The sequence below is a fragment of the Suricata suricatta genome, chromosome 12 (assembly GCF_006229205.1).
Source record: "Suricata suricatta isolate VVHF042 chromosome 12, meerkat_22Aug2017_6uvM2_HiC, whole genome shotgun sequence".
In the NCBI taxonomy this organism is placed as follows: Eukaryota; Metazoa; Chordata; class Mammalia; order Carnivora; family Herpestidae; genus Suricata; species Suricata suricatta.
The window spans coordinates 100306556-100322046 of NC_043711.1; the positions used below are offsets into that span (position 1 = coordinate 100306556).

Genomic DNA, 15491 nt, shown 5'->3' on the forward strand with positions numbered 1-15491 from the left:
GCCTGCAGGGGGCACCAGCCTGCTTCCTAATCTCCCTGCCGGAGCAGGTGCGGCTGTCAGTCAAGAGAGGCTTCCGATGCTCAGTGGCCGGCTCGCTGCGCGCTGAGGACCAAGTAGGAGTAGGAGCCTGCCGGTGTGAGGAGACGGAGCGTTCGCCCCTCCCTTCTAGCAACAGGTGCCACGTCCCCGGTCCTGCAGCTGAAACTGCAGCGACCGGTGGCAGGGTCTTCCGTTCCCAGGTGGGGAAGAGGGACAGAGAAGGCAGGCGACAGGGAGGGGGGTCCGAGAAGCTGCCTGCCCTGGCAGATGGGAGCAAAGTTCCCTGGTCTGTCTCCAGGCTGACTTCCTCTCTCCTTCCCTCGTCATCCTTTTATTTTGGGGGCAGAACGAGACCTCAGTCTGGACCAGACAGGCATCCACGACAAGCATCTGGAGGGAGACTTTTCTCCTCCGGTGAGCAGCTGCCGCCACCGCCTCTGGACGTTGCTGAAGCCCCGGCTCTCGGAAGACCAGCCCGTCTGTTAGCAATGAACGCTTCGTGCTGCCCGCTGTCCGCTCAGCCGACGCTGCCCAACGGCTCTGAGCGCCTGGCGACCCCTCCCTTCGGGAACCAGAGCAGGAGCGGGTTCTGTGAGCAGGTCTTCATCAAGCCCGAAGTCTTCCTGGCCCTGGGCATCGTCAGCCTGCTGGAGAACGTGCTGGTCATCGTGGCCGTGGCCAAGAACGGCAACCTGCACTCGCCCATGTACTTCTTCCTCTGCAGCCTGGCGGCGGCCGACATGCTGGTCAGCGTGTCCAACGCCCTGGAGACTGTCGTCATCGCCGTCGTCAACAGCAACTACCTGGCCCTGGAGGACCGGCTCGTGCGGCACATGGACGACATCTTCGACGCCATGATCTGCATCTCCCTGGTGGCCTCCATCTGCAACCTGCTGGCCATCGCGGTGGACAGGTACGTCACCATCTTCTACGCGCTCCGCTACCACAGCATCATGACGGTGCGCAAGGCCCTCGCCTGGATCGCGGCCATCTGGCTGTGCTGCGGCGTGTGCGGGGCTCTCTTCATCGTCTACTCCGAGAGCAAGATGGTCATCGTCTGCCTCGTCACCCTCTTCTTCGCCATGCTGCTGCTCATGGGCACCCTGTACGTGCACATGTTCCTCTTCGCCCGGCTGCACGCCCAGCGCATCGCGGCGCTGCCGCCCGCCGGCGGGGGCGCCCCGCAGCCGCACTCGTGCATGAAGGGGGCCGTGACCATCACCATCCTGCTGGGCGTGTTCGTCTTCTGCTGGGCCCCCTTCTTCCTCCACCTCATCCTCATCATCACCTGCCCCACCAACCCCTACTGCGTCTGCTACGCCGCCCACTTCAACACCTACCTGGCCCTCATCATGTGCAACTCCGTCATTGACCCCCTCATCTACGCCTTCCGGAGCCTGGAACTGCGCGCCACCTTCAAGGAGATCCTGTGCGGCTGCAACGGCGTGAGCCTGGGCTAGGGCGCCGGGGCCCTGGAAGGGCGCGGGGGCTCCGTCACTGCTGGCCCCCCACCCGGCCGCGGGGGTTAGAGAAAAAGAAGGGGTACCCAGGAGACGAAGTCCGCCGACAGCGGCGATCGCCCGTGTCTTTTCGTTTTTACGCATGCAAAGCCTTTTGAAAGGGGGCGTGGTATATGTAACAGGTGTTCTGAAAAGGATTTTCAAGTGGGTCAGTCCCTGCTCTCTGGAGGAGGCGCTGGCAGAACGCAGGGAGGGTGCTGCCTGCATTCGCTTCTGGGCACTGGGCTCTGGAAAGCCCCCCTCCTCACCTACTTCCCGCCCCCACCCCGCCCACCAGTCTGTGCCCTTCAGACCGGCAGGAAGGACTCCCGTGGACTCCACGAGGGGTTCCAATGTCTCCAGGCTGTCAGCTGCTCAGATGGCCTTGACTATTTTCTAAGAGACTGGGAGTTTACTTTATTACTCTTTATGGTTAAAGCAATTTCCTAAAAACACTGATCTCTGTGTGAAAGAAGCAATGCTAAGCACATCCCTCTGTCTGACCCCATACCAGCCCCCCCCACCGTGAAAACTAGCCTGGGTGTGACCCACTTCTATTTCGGGCTTTGCTACTGCTGTGGGGCTCTTATGCACTGAATCCAAGGCAGCTTTCAAATTTCTAAGGAAAGACAGGTAACAATGCTCTTGGAAAATCAACACATACCTGTGTATGAAGTATTTTGATACCTTGCCATTGTAAGGTACAATTTTCCCTATTTTTAAAAAACCCTTTTTCCGATTCCTTTTCCATCATGAAAGCAAGAGAGGGAATCACGGAATGGGGGAGGGGGCATGCGTCTCAGGAAATTGCTTCACTGCTGTTCTGCAGAGTTTCAGAAACCGTGGCAATGCATGGGGCTTTCTTGGAGTCTCCGCTCTGGCTCACAGCAGCCGTGTCTCTATCGCTTCCTGCATGCTGAGAAACTTCTCGGTTCACTGCTCCTTTTGTTCGGCCTGGCGTGAAAGTCAGGGTGACCCCGCCAGCAGAGCTGGGACCTCACCAAGTGCAGCACTCGGTCCCTGTGAGCACAGGGCGAGTTCGCGGCCCAGCACCGTCTCTCCTGGCCGTACGTCACCTCAGGCAAGACACACCTGTCAGCCCCTCTCCTGCCCTCACTGTCCTCTCCGGCCGTCCTCACGCGGCCCCCACCAATGCTTTCTCATAATATGCTGCGTCTTTGGTGTACAATTGTGTATTTCTCTCGTGCTCGACTATACCGTGGTATTTTTCTTGTACTTGAAGACATCCGGCTAATATAAGCAGTACTGCTGGCCTCTTGCTTTGATTGTGATGTTTGGAAACAATAAAAGGCTTCTGTGGCTGCTAAACGTGTGACACCTTAGAATCCACCGCCGGGAGGCGCCCTGGTGACCTCCGCACCTGGCCATCATCCGCCAGACACTGCAGTTCTGAGTATTTTGTAAGTGGCATCCACACTGCCGTGGACCACAGCGCCCATGCCTCACAAGGCGATGCCTTTTAGCCAGACTACAAAATTCTCCCATTTAGTCTCCAAAAATACCAGCTGGCCGTTCCTGGGCCACTGTCACTCTCCAAATAATAGGTCTTGTCCATGGCCACTCGGCCAGCAGACGTGGAAAATGAGGAGTCAGTTTTTTTGAAAATTGTATTAACAGCTGTAAAGATTATGAAGTCCCTTTTCTGTGTAAACAGGATAACAAGAACCGAACCTTTCACTGGGATTGGCTTTCATGTTACTTTGCTTATCCTCTCAACAAACTTTTTTATTTTTTTTTTATTTTTTTGTGTGTTTTATTTATTTTTGAGAGAGAGAGAGAGAGACAGGGTGAGCAGGGGAGGGTCACAGAGAGAGGGAGACACAGAATCAGAAGCAGGCTCCAAGCTCTGAGCTGTCAGCACAGAACCCGATGCGGGGCTCGAACCCACTAACCATGAGATCATGACCTGAGCTGAAGCCAGACACTCAACCGATAGAGCCCCCGAGGTGCCCCTCCACAAACTTCTACAATAGGTGAGTCATTTCACAGATGACAAACAGCCCCAGAGGGGTCACGCGGCTGCCCCACAAGGCCCAGGTGGTCAGAGTCACAGCGTACTGTGTGTCTCCGGCCGATGTCCTTGGCGCTGACACAATGCTGGCACCGGGTTTCTAAGTTCAAACCTGACTCGGCTCTCCCTGCTGTATGCGTTGTAGCCTAGAGGAGCACATCCAGATGTCAGTGGCCACAAGAGTCACCCGGGATCCTGTTCAAGTGCAAAATTCAAACCAGCAGGTCTGGGGTGGAGCGTAAGGTTGTGCATTTCTGACTCTGACAAGCCCCCCGGGGGGGATGGAACTGCTGGTCAAAGGACCACATACCACCAAGCAAGGGCACGAGGACTTTCAAATGAGCATGACGCAAACCCATCTGCGTAGACGGCCAACCCCGTGCCAAGAAGCGTGCGAGGTACCTTATAGGCATTTGCTTTTCTGACCCTTGCAACAACTCCACAAGACAGATACCCTGCCCCCGCCCCTTATTTTAGAGATGACACATCTAAAACACAGAGGATCAAGAAGTTTGTCTATTAAAATTCAGCTAGCAAGTTCAGGAGCCGAGGTCCAAACTCAAGCTGCCCAGCCCACACCCCCAAGTCCAATGCCAATGCCGCAGCACCACTCACGCAAACAGTATCAATGTCTGAGCCATGACCCTGACCTCAGAGCCATGTGCTGCCATGGAGAGAGACGAAAGCATATTTCTACAACTCACAAGTCCAGAATTTCATAACGGAGTTTCCATAGAAATGTCATAAAATCCAAGAACCCATTAATCATGTTATTTGCTCTCCTTTTTCAAAGCCTGTGGGGAACCCTGGGAAGTCCCCCTACTGAGGACCAACCAGCTCGAATATTAGGCTGCCAGGGCCGCTGTCCCCCATCTTCACGTGGGAACCCCCCGGACGTTTTAAGCAGCAGGAGTCAGGATTTAAAAAGCCTAATTTGGGGATATGGAGGCTCATCGCGATCCTAGGCAGGACCGCTACAGTGTTTGACGCCATGGGGGTCTAGAAATCGTTACCTGCTGTCCTTACTGAAGTTGAACCTTTGAGCTTAATTCTGGTATTTTCCCATCGGGCCGGGGGCTAGAACACTCAAGCCTCCCTGCCTGAAAACCTTCACCCACCCTCGCCTCCCCCCAAATCCATTCTCCACACAGCAGCCAATGCAGTCCTTTAAAAATCTAAATCACATCCTATCACACTCTTGCTAACATTCTTTAGTGGCTTCAAATAAAACCTCACTTCCTTACAGAGCCTTAATGATCTGCTCACCTCTGGTAAATCACCAACACTCTCCTGCTCCTATTTAACCACCCAAGCTGGACTCACACTCAACTGGACTCACTCCTGCCCCCCAGGGCCTTTGCACCTGCTGTTTCCTGTACCTCAAGTCTCTTCACCCCATATCTTCCCATGACTGGCACCTTCTTATCATTCAGGCTCCCGTCCAATCCTCAGAGATGCTTTCGCGGACTCCTTGTCTGCAAGAAGACTCCAGGTATTCACGTGAAGTATTATTTTATCACAGACCTTGCTGCTATCTTATACTTTCTTGGTAGCTGATACATTTAATTCTCATCAATCTCTTCCACTAGAAAGCAGTGCCCAGCATTAAAACTGGCCAGTAAAGAGTATGTGTTAAATGAATGTGACTTCGTGAATACACTCAAATACGGATTCAAGTCTAACCAAAGAGAAAGGAATATGCCAGTGATCCTCAGATTTAGTGAGTATCAGCACCAGAGGTGGAGTCTCTAAAAAACAGCGCAATCTCTGAAACCTACAACCTAGTAGGCCAGGGATAATGCCAGGCATCTGAGATCTTTAGAATCCGTGTCGACTGTGATGGGCACTGTACCTGTGAGACCACCTACGGGCACTGCTCATTTCTGAGGAATAAGGAAAACCAGCCCCCCCGGGAGCTTAGGTCTCCTGCCGTCACCGTTTCCTGTCAAGGTGCCAAGCACCGGGGGTCAGTGGTGGGCCATCCACGAACCGACATCAACCTAGAAACTGAGCGCGCCCAATGACATAATGCAGCATAAAAGGGGCACCGAACCTTCCTCACCTAAGAACACCCATCTGGGAGGGGGGGAACGCCTGGGGGGCTCAGTCGGTTGAGTGTCCAACTTCGACTCAAGTCAGGATCTCATGGTTCATGGGTCCAAGCCCCGAGTAGGGCTCTGGGCTGACAGCTAGAGTCTGGAGCCTGCTTGGGATTCTGTGTGTGGCCCCTCTGTCCCTCCCCTGCTCATGCTCTGTCTGTATGTGTCTCTCTCTCTTTCTCAAAAATAAAGATTAAGAATAAATAAAAATCTTAAAACACCCATCTGGAAGCCAGATCACTAACAATAATAATAAAAGACGCTCTAGGGTGACAATATGTACCAGACGCGGTGTTAAGCATCCGGATATGTTAACTTGCTGAAACCCCATCTAGAGCCCAGGAGGTAGGCGGTGCTACCGCTGTAGGCTAGAGGGAAGGAAGCCGGATGGTGGAGGAGGGTTAGCGTCCTGACCCAGGCTACTGAGAAGGGGAGAGGCAGCGCTGGACTCACAGGCGCCGCCAGCCACCACTCCCCCGCCCCCCCACCCCCGGCTGTGCGTGTCCCACACTGGTCACTAACAACCTGGTCATTGAGCAGGACTAGGCACAGACTCTCCCTCCCCTCTAAGCGGGGACGAGCATAAGTCATGAAACGCTGGTCTTCACCGAGAGCAGGGCCCTGTCACTGAAGCTCAATGAGACCCGAGTGGGGTCCTAGGACTCAGACTCATTCACTCAGGAAAACCCTGGGTGCCCAGCGCCGGACTACTCTGGATAAGCAAGTCATTAATGACAACAACTGATGTTCAGAGAGTAATTACATGCTAGATACTGTCCTTGGTACGTTACGTTATCATCTCACTGAACCTGCATCCCGGGGCCATCTTGACCTCAGAGATCACTTGGCAATGTCCGCAGATGTTTCTGTGGGTCACATCTAGGGTGGGGGTGGCAACGGCATCTAATAAATGCCCACCAGAGCCGCCGAACACCTCACAGCACACAGGATGGGCCCCCACAACCAAAAGTGACTGAGCCCCAACGGCCAGCAGCGCTGCGGTCAAGATACCTCGCTGTAACGTCAATTACCTACCAATTCTCGCCCATTCACAGAAGAAGAAAAGGAGCCTCAGAAAAGAGCAGGCCTCGGGTCGCGCTGCTTCCCGAAAGCCCCACCAGAGAACCCAGGTTCCAGACCCCCCACCACGCGTCCAGCACACTGAGGGGGCCTCCTCTGCACCAGCACCCCCAGGGGAGGGGGGCAGGGGCTCCCCGTGGTGGGCAGGCAGATGTGGCCCCGCCCAGCCAGACCGCCAGGGAATCAGGGACACCTAACAGGTGGAAAGCGGACAGAGGGGCTCCTCCCCCAGCCAGGGACGCCCTTGAGGAGGTGGAGGTCGGGAGGGAGATGAGTGACAAACAAGTGGAAGGAACCAGAGGCAGCACAAGCCAGAAACTGGAGGCACCCCGACAAGCCTGGAGGCCGAGGGCCGTGCCACGGGGGCGGCAGCCACAGCTTCAGTCCTGGCTCCTCTGACCAGCCGTCTCTAGAAAACGCACCCAGGGGCCTCTGTGGAGTCCTGGAATCATCCTGCCCCGGGGACTCTTCGCAGCTCCTTAGAACCTTCCAGTCCCCAAGAGGGATTAGACACAATGCCAGAAAATGCCACGCCTAAGCCAAGCCCCTGTGCATTCCTCCGGGGAGAGCCTCCCAATGGGTCCCTTGCTGCACAGACAGAGGCCACGGGAGGTGCCCCCCTCCGCCAGGTGTCCCTAACCAACCGCAGGGCCCACGCGGCAGGTGAAAGCACAGCGTGGCCGTGCAGTGGGAACCCGGCCCTGCAGGGTTACAGCTGGAGCTCACGGAGCCCCCTTCCTGGCAGTGTGAAGGCAGGGCAGGGAGGTGCAGACAGAAACCAACATGCGGGGCTGCCTGGGGGCTCAGTCGGTTATGCATCCAAATTGTAAGTTTCAGCTCAGGTCATGATCTCAAGGTTCGTGAGTGTGAGCCCCACATCGGGCTCTGTGCTGACAGTGTGGAGCCTGTTCAGGGTTCTCACTCTCTCGGCCCCTGCTCCCCACAAGAATTAATAAATAAATAAATTAAAACACGCAAGGATACCCAAGGCTGGGCTATGGTAGCAGAAAGGGAAAAGCAGCTTTGGGGCAATCAGACAATACAGGGGTGATCACACCAAGCCTGGGTGTGAATCCTTAAGGCCCGTCTTTTGACCTCTGAAGGCTCCTTTGCTTGTGTATAAAAAGCGGTTCCACCTACTTACCCGGTATTCGTTGTGACAGCTGAATGAAATGTAATGAGCCCCCCCCCCCCCCAAAAAGCAACATATGAATTTCACAGACTCTCTCCCCCAAAGGCTTGCCTCTGGAAATAATTGCCTACAAGATGCCAGCCCCACCTCCGCCAGGTACCTGCAAATGGCTGTCCCTAGGGAGGGGGAGGAAGGGACAAGGTGAAAGTCAGCCCAGTGCTTCCCAAAGTACGGAGTGAGGACCACTTCAGGGAAGAGGTGTTGACCTGTCAACTATTTCTATTTTAATAGAAAACGTTCCCAAGTAAAGCACAAATGAAATATTGGGATTTATATTTATACTATAAGTAGGTCTAACTGAATGCTCCATTGTTCACGAAACTCACGATCTCTTTGGTAGCTTTGCTCAAGATGAGACCAGAGTACCATCGACAACACCACGAGTTGCCTACAATGAAGCGACTCGGGGAGCAGGTCACAGGCATACAAAATCACAAACAGCAGATGTGAAGGAGGGAAGTTTGAGAAAAATCTAGCCCAAAGATGTTCACTGTAGAAAGAAAACTATGACAGGAGAGGCGGAAAACGGTCAAGAAATGGGAGCGAGAAGGTGCCATCCGTCCGTGTGCGCTCCGAGAGGCACACACACAGTCGGGACCCTCAAGGAGCTTGGCCAGGCTCCTGGCAGGGTTTTCCCAGGTCACTAGGCATTCTCTCAGGAGAGCGCAGTCACTGCCACTGAATTCTACCTGAGTCCCTCAACCTTGGCACCAATGGTATTGGGGCCAGATAATTCTGTCACAGGGCTGTCCTATACCTTATACCTGGCCTCTACTCTCTAGAGGTCAATGGCACCATCACATCAGGACACAGAGCACAGGACAGGTCTCCAGACACTGCCAAATGTCCCGGGGTGGGGGAGGGCAAGGCCACCCCCAGTGGAGAAACCGCTGGAAAACACCCATTTCTCCTCTGCCTCTGGTTCCTTTGTGATGCCACATGGAGACATATGCGAACAGCCTACCAAGGAGCCCTGAAAATAGGGCTCAGAAAATGGTGGCATTGTCCTGGGTCAAGTAATCTCTAATTCAAGAGGAGAGACAAATCACAGCAGGGCTTGCGTGTCCCCTTCTCTCTCTCTCTCTCTCTCTCTCTCTCTCTCTCTCTCACACACACACACACACACACACACACACACACACACACACCACTTTCTCAAGAGCTCAGGGATGGGGCTGAGTGGCCTTCCCGAAAGCTCTCCACCCCGCAGACCTCCCAGACAGAGAACCCACCACTTTGTGCAACTGTTCTGTTAGCTTCTCTTTCCTTCCTACCAGGCTGTGAGCTGCACTGAAGACAGCAAGGCAAGGAGGCCTCCAGTCACTCCACAAACCTAAACATGGGCGTGTGATGCAGGAACCTGCAATTTGCTGCCCAGATGGACGAGAATACCCCGATTCCCAGAATCCCCGTGTTTTTTTAACTTTTTTTTTTTTTATGTTTTACTTATTTTTGAGAGAGAAAGAAACAGCGTGAGCGGGGGAGGGTCAGAGAGAGAGGGAGACACAGAATCCAAAGACAGCTCCAGGCTCTGAGCTGTCAACACAGAGCCCGACGTGGGGCTCGAAACCACAAACCGTGAGGTCATGACTCGGGCCGAATTCAGACAGTTAACCGATGGAGCCACACAGGCGCCCCTCCCATGCCTTCTGATTTCCAACCTCTGAGGTCAGAGACACCTGTGTTCCACACCTGCATCTCCTCCTTGCTGCACGAAGAATGTCAATTCTCATAAACCAAGTAGAAATCCGGCAGGCACCAAACAGGGACTTGGACTTATAATTAAATTCTTTTCTTTGGCAGGAGTCAAGGGAGGGGGGCTCCCGGAGGCTTTGGCAGCATTCTATCCACTTGTGAAAATTCATTAAGCTTTATACTTTAGGTACTTTCCAACAGAAATGCAACACATCTACAGAAAAGTTCTTGTAAGTTCTCTCTTTTGCCAGGTTTTGCGACGGGCCACACAGGACGCCCGTCTACCCAGGGCCAGCAGTTGACTGGGTAGAAGCAGATGTGGAGAAGCAGAACGGTAGGAGTTGCTTGAGCCAAAGGAATGCATTTCACATAAAACACCTGAGAAATCAATCAACTCATCCCTCCAAACACTTCACAGATGCACGTCTGACCGTAGCGACAGAGATGTGCCTGTTCTAGCAGCGTGCTTAGTTTTTAACGGCAGAAGGAGAGCCTTCCCTGAGTTTGTGTCTGTGCTCTGACACGTGCTGGGTTGTGAAGAGGTTGGCACACGCCGCTCAGCACCAGGGGGACCACAAGAGCAATGTCGCAGATGGTCCTTTGGAGTGAATGCCGCAAGCATGGCTCTGAAGGACTCTGTTTATCAGGAAGGGAAACGCTCTGTGCCCGGCCCTGAAAAGACAGCGGGGGCGGCAGGGGGGGAGGGGTGATGGAGGAGCTCTGAGCTGAAACTCAGGAGAGCCTGGGAAGCCTGTCACCTCCTGTGGGCTCCGAGCACACAGGGATCCCAGGGACAGAGCTGGATTCAGCGTGTGGCTTCCAACCCTCGCCCCCGTCCTTGGCAGTCCAAGGTGGCTGCTGCTTCGGCGCTGTGGCTCCCGTGACGCAGACCCCAACTCAGCATCAGCCGCAGGGCGGCGCCTGGCCGCCACCTGACCACCTGCGGGTCCCCCAGCCTCTAGCACAGCGGCCACATCCGTGACCCAAGGCGGCTCAGGGAGACTCAACACCTGTACTTGAGCCCGAGAAACAGGCCTTCCTGACCCTGGAACTCTGGGCACCGAGCGGCCGGGGCCACAGGACTGAGGGTAGGTCTACCTGAGGACGGAGTCAGGGTCGAAGGAAGCAGGCAGAAGACAGAGAGGAGCCCCAGATCCCACTGCGCCTGAAGCCCTGAGCCCGGCCTTACCGTCACTGACCAGCTGCCACTTACAACAACAGCATTCCGACAAATAGAGGCTGATGTGTGTGTCCCGCTGGGGCCAAGGGAGAAGAAGTCGGTGCGGCCTGGGAGGGGGGGTGGGGAGCGGGGAGAGAAGAGGAGAAAAGTAAGAACAGGCAAGGGTTCCAAGCTCAATGAGCCAGCTCCACCGTGACCCGGAGTGCGTACTGGGTTTCCAGGTAAGATTCGATTTGCGGAAAGAATTAGCGGAACACAAAGACCAGCCAGTTAGAGTTAGATGTTCCAGGGAAACTTGTGATCTGCCATCCTGCTACGCTGAGCACAAGCAGAAGTATATGGAAACGGCTCTAAGGAAGGTGTGAAAAGGAGGGTAGAGGCGCCCCCGGGGGCACTCAGTCACGTGACCGTGATTTTGGCTCAGGTCGGGATCCCAGGGTCATGGGGTTGGGCCCTGAGTTGGGCTCCACACTGAGCGTGGAGCCTGCTTAAGATGGTCTCTCTCTCTCTCTCCCCCTCTGTCCCTTTCCCCCGCTTATGCCCGCTCCCACCCCCATCTCTCTCTGTAAAAGAAAAAAAGAAAAGGAGAGGAGAAAACGGAACAACAAAACCAAGGTTTCCATACGCTGGGCCGCTCGCCTCCCCCTCAGTGACTCCTCCAGCCCGAGATGGGTGTGCACTGAGCCCCGTTCTTGCGCTGTCATAACTAGCGCATATGAGGATATTAACACAATCCGGTTTTCTTGGCAGCCAGATTCAGAGGAAAGACACGCCTCTGTCGGGCAGATGCTCAGAGAAACTACAGAGGAGACAGGCGGACCTCTGGGGTCTGGGGCCAGCCGGCAGAGAGCTGAGTCTCTGCAGAAGGAACAAGGGGCTTCTAGAAGTCTAGTGGGGACAATTTGTGAATGCATGGGGTCACCGGAGCTTGGAGCCATGGATTTACCCCTGGGGGTGGGGGGAGGGAGGACAAAGCACGGAGTTCCATCTCAAGGTGGGCCCAGGGCAGAGACTCGGGGTGCCCACAGGGAGCAGGGGGAGATCAACCTTTATTTAGGTCTCTTCCTGTCCCCCGCCCCCCCCCTTCCCCTCCCGTAACCGGGAGCACTATGAGGAGGCAGGATCCAGCTCATTTCTCCAAGTCCCCCCAGTCCTGGTCCAGAGCACACGCTTAGAAAACACCTGAGGAGCGAGCAAATACACAGACGTGAGCAAACAGGGCCTCGTCTTTAACTCATTGAAAGGATCAAGGTCGTAGCACAAAGCACAGGATCATGAAGCACAGAGGGCAGGCGAGACCTGAACTCAGGCCAGGGCTCTGCTTCCCACAGCCTCTCACCAAAGACAGTACGTTATTTGTGTCTCTTCAGCAAGAACAACGGGAATAATACCAGCACCCAAGCCAAAAGTGATTGAGATATTTCAATAAAATAAAACAGAGGCACGTGGGTGGCTCAGTCGTGTAAGTGTCTCACTTTGGCTCAGGTCATGATCTCATGGTTTGTGGGTTCGAGCCCTACATGGGGCTCTGTTCTGACAGCTCAGGCCTGGAGCCTGTTTAGATTCTGTGCCTCCTTCTCTCTCTGCCCCTCCCCCGCTCATGCTTTATCTCTCTCTGTCTCTCTCTAAAAAAATAAACATTTAAAAAATGTTAATAAAAAATAAAACACAAAAAACCCACTGTCCCAGTGCCTGGGGCCCATCCACGCCGCTCCTGTTGTTGAGATTATCATTAAAGAAAATTGGTGGGTCATCTAGTTCCACTTTGGGCATGCCCCACATGGCTTCTGAAATAGGAGTATGCAGCCCAAACCCCCCGGGGATCTTGCTGAGATGCAGAATCTGACTCTTGGCGCTGGGGCGGGGCCTGGGACTTTGCAGTTCTAACAGGTGCACGCTGATGCCAGCGCTGCGCATCTCAGACCTGCATCTGGCGTGGCCAGCCCTCCCAACATCAACAGAGGCCTCAAAACCGAGGCTGGTCTTCCCCGGCTGAAAGCCAGTTGAAGGCGGCCTCTTGCCAAAATAATCTCATTGACTCCATCCCAGGAGGCCAACGGAAAATCAAAAGGGATGATGAGCAGATGGAAACCCTCCTGAGTATTTCTTCTTCCAGAATAATTTCCCAGGCTCCCTTGGGCACAGGCTGCCTCTCCCCAGAGCAGCTCCTTGTTCAGGATAGAATGAAGCGAGTGGGTGAGTTACGGACACCGTGGACACGGGCAGGAGTCCCCTGGCAGAGCCCACCCCCTGGGCACTCAGAGCAGAGACAACGCCATCAGAAGCCCCACTGGAAAACTCCAGACACCAGGAAAGACAGACTCCAGAGCAAGCAAGGCAGGGAGACTCCGGGGCGAGAGAAAGGTTAGTAAGGGCGACAAGACGTCACTGGTTCTCAGTGACCCACGAGCACCTAGAGCAGCAGTTCCCAAATCTGGAGGCAGCTGTCAAAAGTTTAAAAGTTCTGATTCCGGGTTCTAGCCGTCAGATAATTTGCCAGGGAGTCCAGCCCCACGGCAGGGATTTAAAAAAGCACAGAGAGGAGCTCCAATATGACGTTTGGGGTACTTGCGATCAGTCAGGTCAGGATCAAAGCGCCATGAGAGCTGAGAGACGCTCGCCCCCTCTGTGCCTAGACCTTCCCATCTGTGAAATGGAGAGAGCAACAGCTCCGTTCAGGCTGACGGCGAGTGTCACAGACAAAAAGTGCAAAGACTCGATTTGGGGTACGGCAGTCATTCGTGGGCACTTTCCTGTCCAAATAAGTCATCTTCTTTAACCTCTGTCTTACCTGAAATCCCAACCTGATTCACCAGATTATCCAACTGCCTGAGTGTTTCTAGACTGTGTTGAGCCTCAACTCTCCCATTCAGCACACACACTGCGCACCCTCGGGGCACCAGCACCTGGGGGCTCGGTTAAGGTTAAATGTCTGACACTTGATTTTCACTCAGGTCATGAATCCAGGGGCGCAAGATCAAGCCCACACTGGACTCTGAGGGGAGTGTGCAGCCTGTTTATGGCGCTCTCTCTCTCTCTCTCTCTCTCTCTGCCCCTCTCCCCCTGCTCCTGCTCACTCTATCTTTCTTAAAAAAAAAAAAAAAAGCGTACTCGGAGATTGCCTGTTCTTCTCCACATCTGTGCCTTCTCTACCAGCATCACAAATATTTGTTTAGTGTTTAACACGGACCAGCGACCACTCCGGGGGCTGGGGATCCAACACTGCGCAGGACAGCCCCGTCCCCAGCAAGCCCGGTGGCGGCAGCAGCGGAGACCCGTCTGGATCCCCTCTCACAGGGAGCTTGCAGGACTGGAGCCGCACGGCTCCAGGCAGACTCCTCTCCCCATGTCTCATTGACCCAGTCGCTCAGCCATTCTGGCCCTCGGTTCTCACCTCGGTGACATGAATGGCTCTTGTCGCCAGCCATCCTCGAGTGGGTAACAGTGTAACAAGGAACACTTCGCCAGGTGGATCCGAAACTGCTCCAGACTCCCCTCCCAGGGTCAGCTCACCTCCCCGGCAACATGGAGAGAGAAGGAAGCAACGGGAAACAGGCCAAGGTCCACAAACTGCTCTGTGTGTCCTAAAGCCCAGCCCGAACCACTCAGAAAGGTCAGAATTTGCCCCGCAGCACTTAGGAACAAGAGGTGGCATGTTACTCTCCTTTTTGAGAAATCAAGTTCTGATGACCTCTATTTATTCCAAACGAGCACACTCAGGACTCTTGCAACCGCAAGCAACAAAAATTCAACTCAAACTGGCTTAGGAGAAAAAACAAAGGAGGAATGAATTCAGGCCCTGCCACATTGAGACTCTGAAATTATGTCATTAGAAATCTGTCTCTGGAGATGAATTTCCCCTCCTCTGGCTTCCTTCTTGGGCAGGGTTTTTTCCACGTGGGGGGCCCAGCAGCATAAGATTATTCTACCAGCTCACGCCCCCAGTAGAAAACCAGCTTCTGGCGCCCCACTGTTCCCCCACTCATGTCCCGCCACCAGAAAAGGAAGAAAAAAAAAATAACCTCAGGCCAACTGACTTAAATCCGATGCCAATCGCTGCATCAGTCTCTGGCCTTCCCGCACACGTGGACAGACACCCCCCCCCGCCGCCCCCGGCCCAGCCTGCTATGGGGACTGAGATGGAGAGGGGGTCCCACACAAGCGAGCTGGGCGCTGCTTCCAAACTAGAGCAGCACAGGGGCTCCTGGGGGGCTCAGTCAGTTAAGCGTCCGACTTCGGCTCAGGTCATGATCTCACGGTTCATGGGTTCGAGCCCCGCGTCGGGCTCTGTGCTGACAGCTCAGGGCCTGGAGCCTGCTTCAGATTCTGTGTCTCCCTCCCTTCTCTCTGACCCTCCCCTGCTCGGGCTGTCTCTCTCAAAAATAAATAAAAAATATTTTTTAAAAATTATTTTTCAAAATAAGGCAGCACAACAGCCACTGGCCGTGGTCTCTGGTCTTGTCCGCTGCACCCCTGCCCCAACGACTCTCAACAGGCTCCCCTGCAGCTCCACCAGCACCACCCACTCTGCGATCTGGCTTTGTGATTCTCCCGTTTCCCGTAAAGCGCACCTGCTAGTTCCCAGGTAACTCTGCAGGGCATCCGCTTTAAGCTTCTGAATTATCATTTCAAGGGTCTATGCAGAGGGGCACCTGGGTGGCTCCGTCCACTGAGC

The 15491-nt window shown here is 54.5% G+C and overlaps 1 protein-coding gene across 1 annotated transcript; it reads left to right on the forward strand.

The window, feature by feature from the left end:
• The first annotated feature begins 65 nt into the window (after positions 1-65).
• MC3R (melanocortin 3 receptor) lies at positions 66-2867 on the forward strand. Its single transcript, XM_029917090.1, has 2 exons — positions 66-239; positions 386-2867. The coding sequence occupies exon 2, from the start codon at positions 528-530 to the stop codon at positions 1497-1499; it is 972 nt and encodes a 323-aa protein (XP_029772950.1). The 5' UTR covers positions 66-239; positions 386-527; the 3' UTR covers positions 1500-2867.
• The last annotated feature ends 12624 nt before the right edge of the window (positions 2868-15491 follow it).

Bases quoted from the DNA above. Each gene is read 5' to 3' on its own strand.
- MC3R (XM_029917090.1), top strand. From the start codon at position 528: ATGAACGCTTCGTGCTGCCCGCTGTCCGCTCAGCCGACGCTGCCCAAC.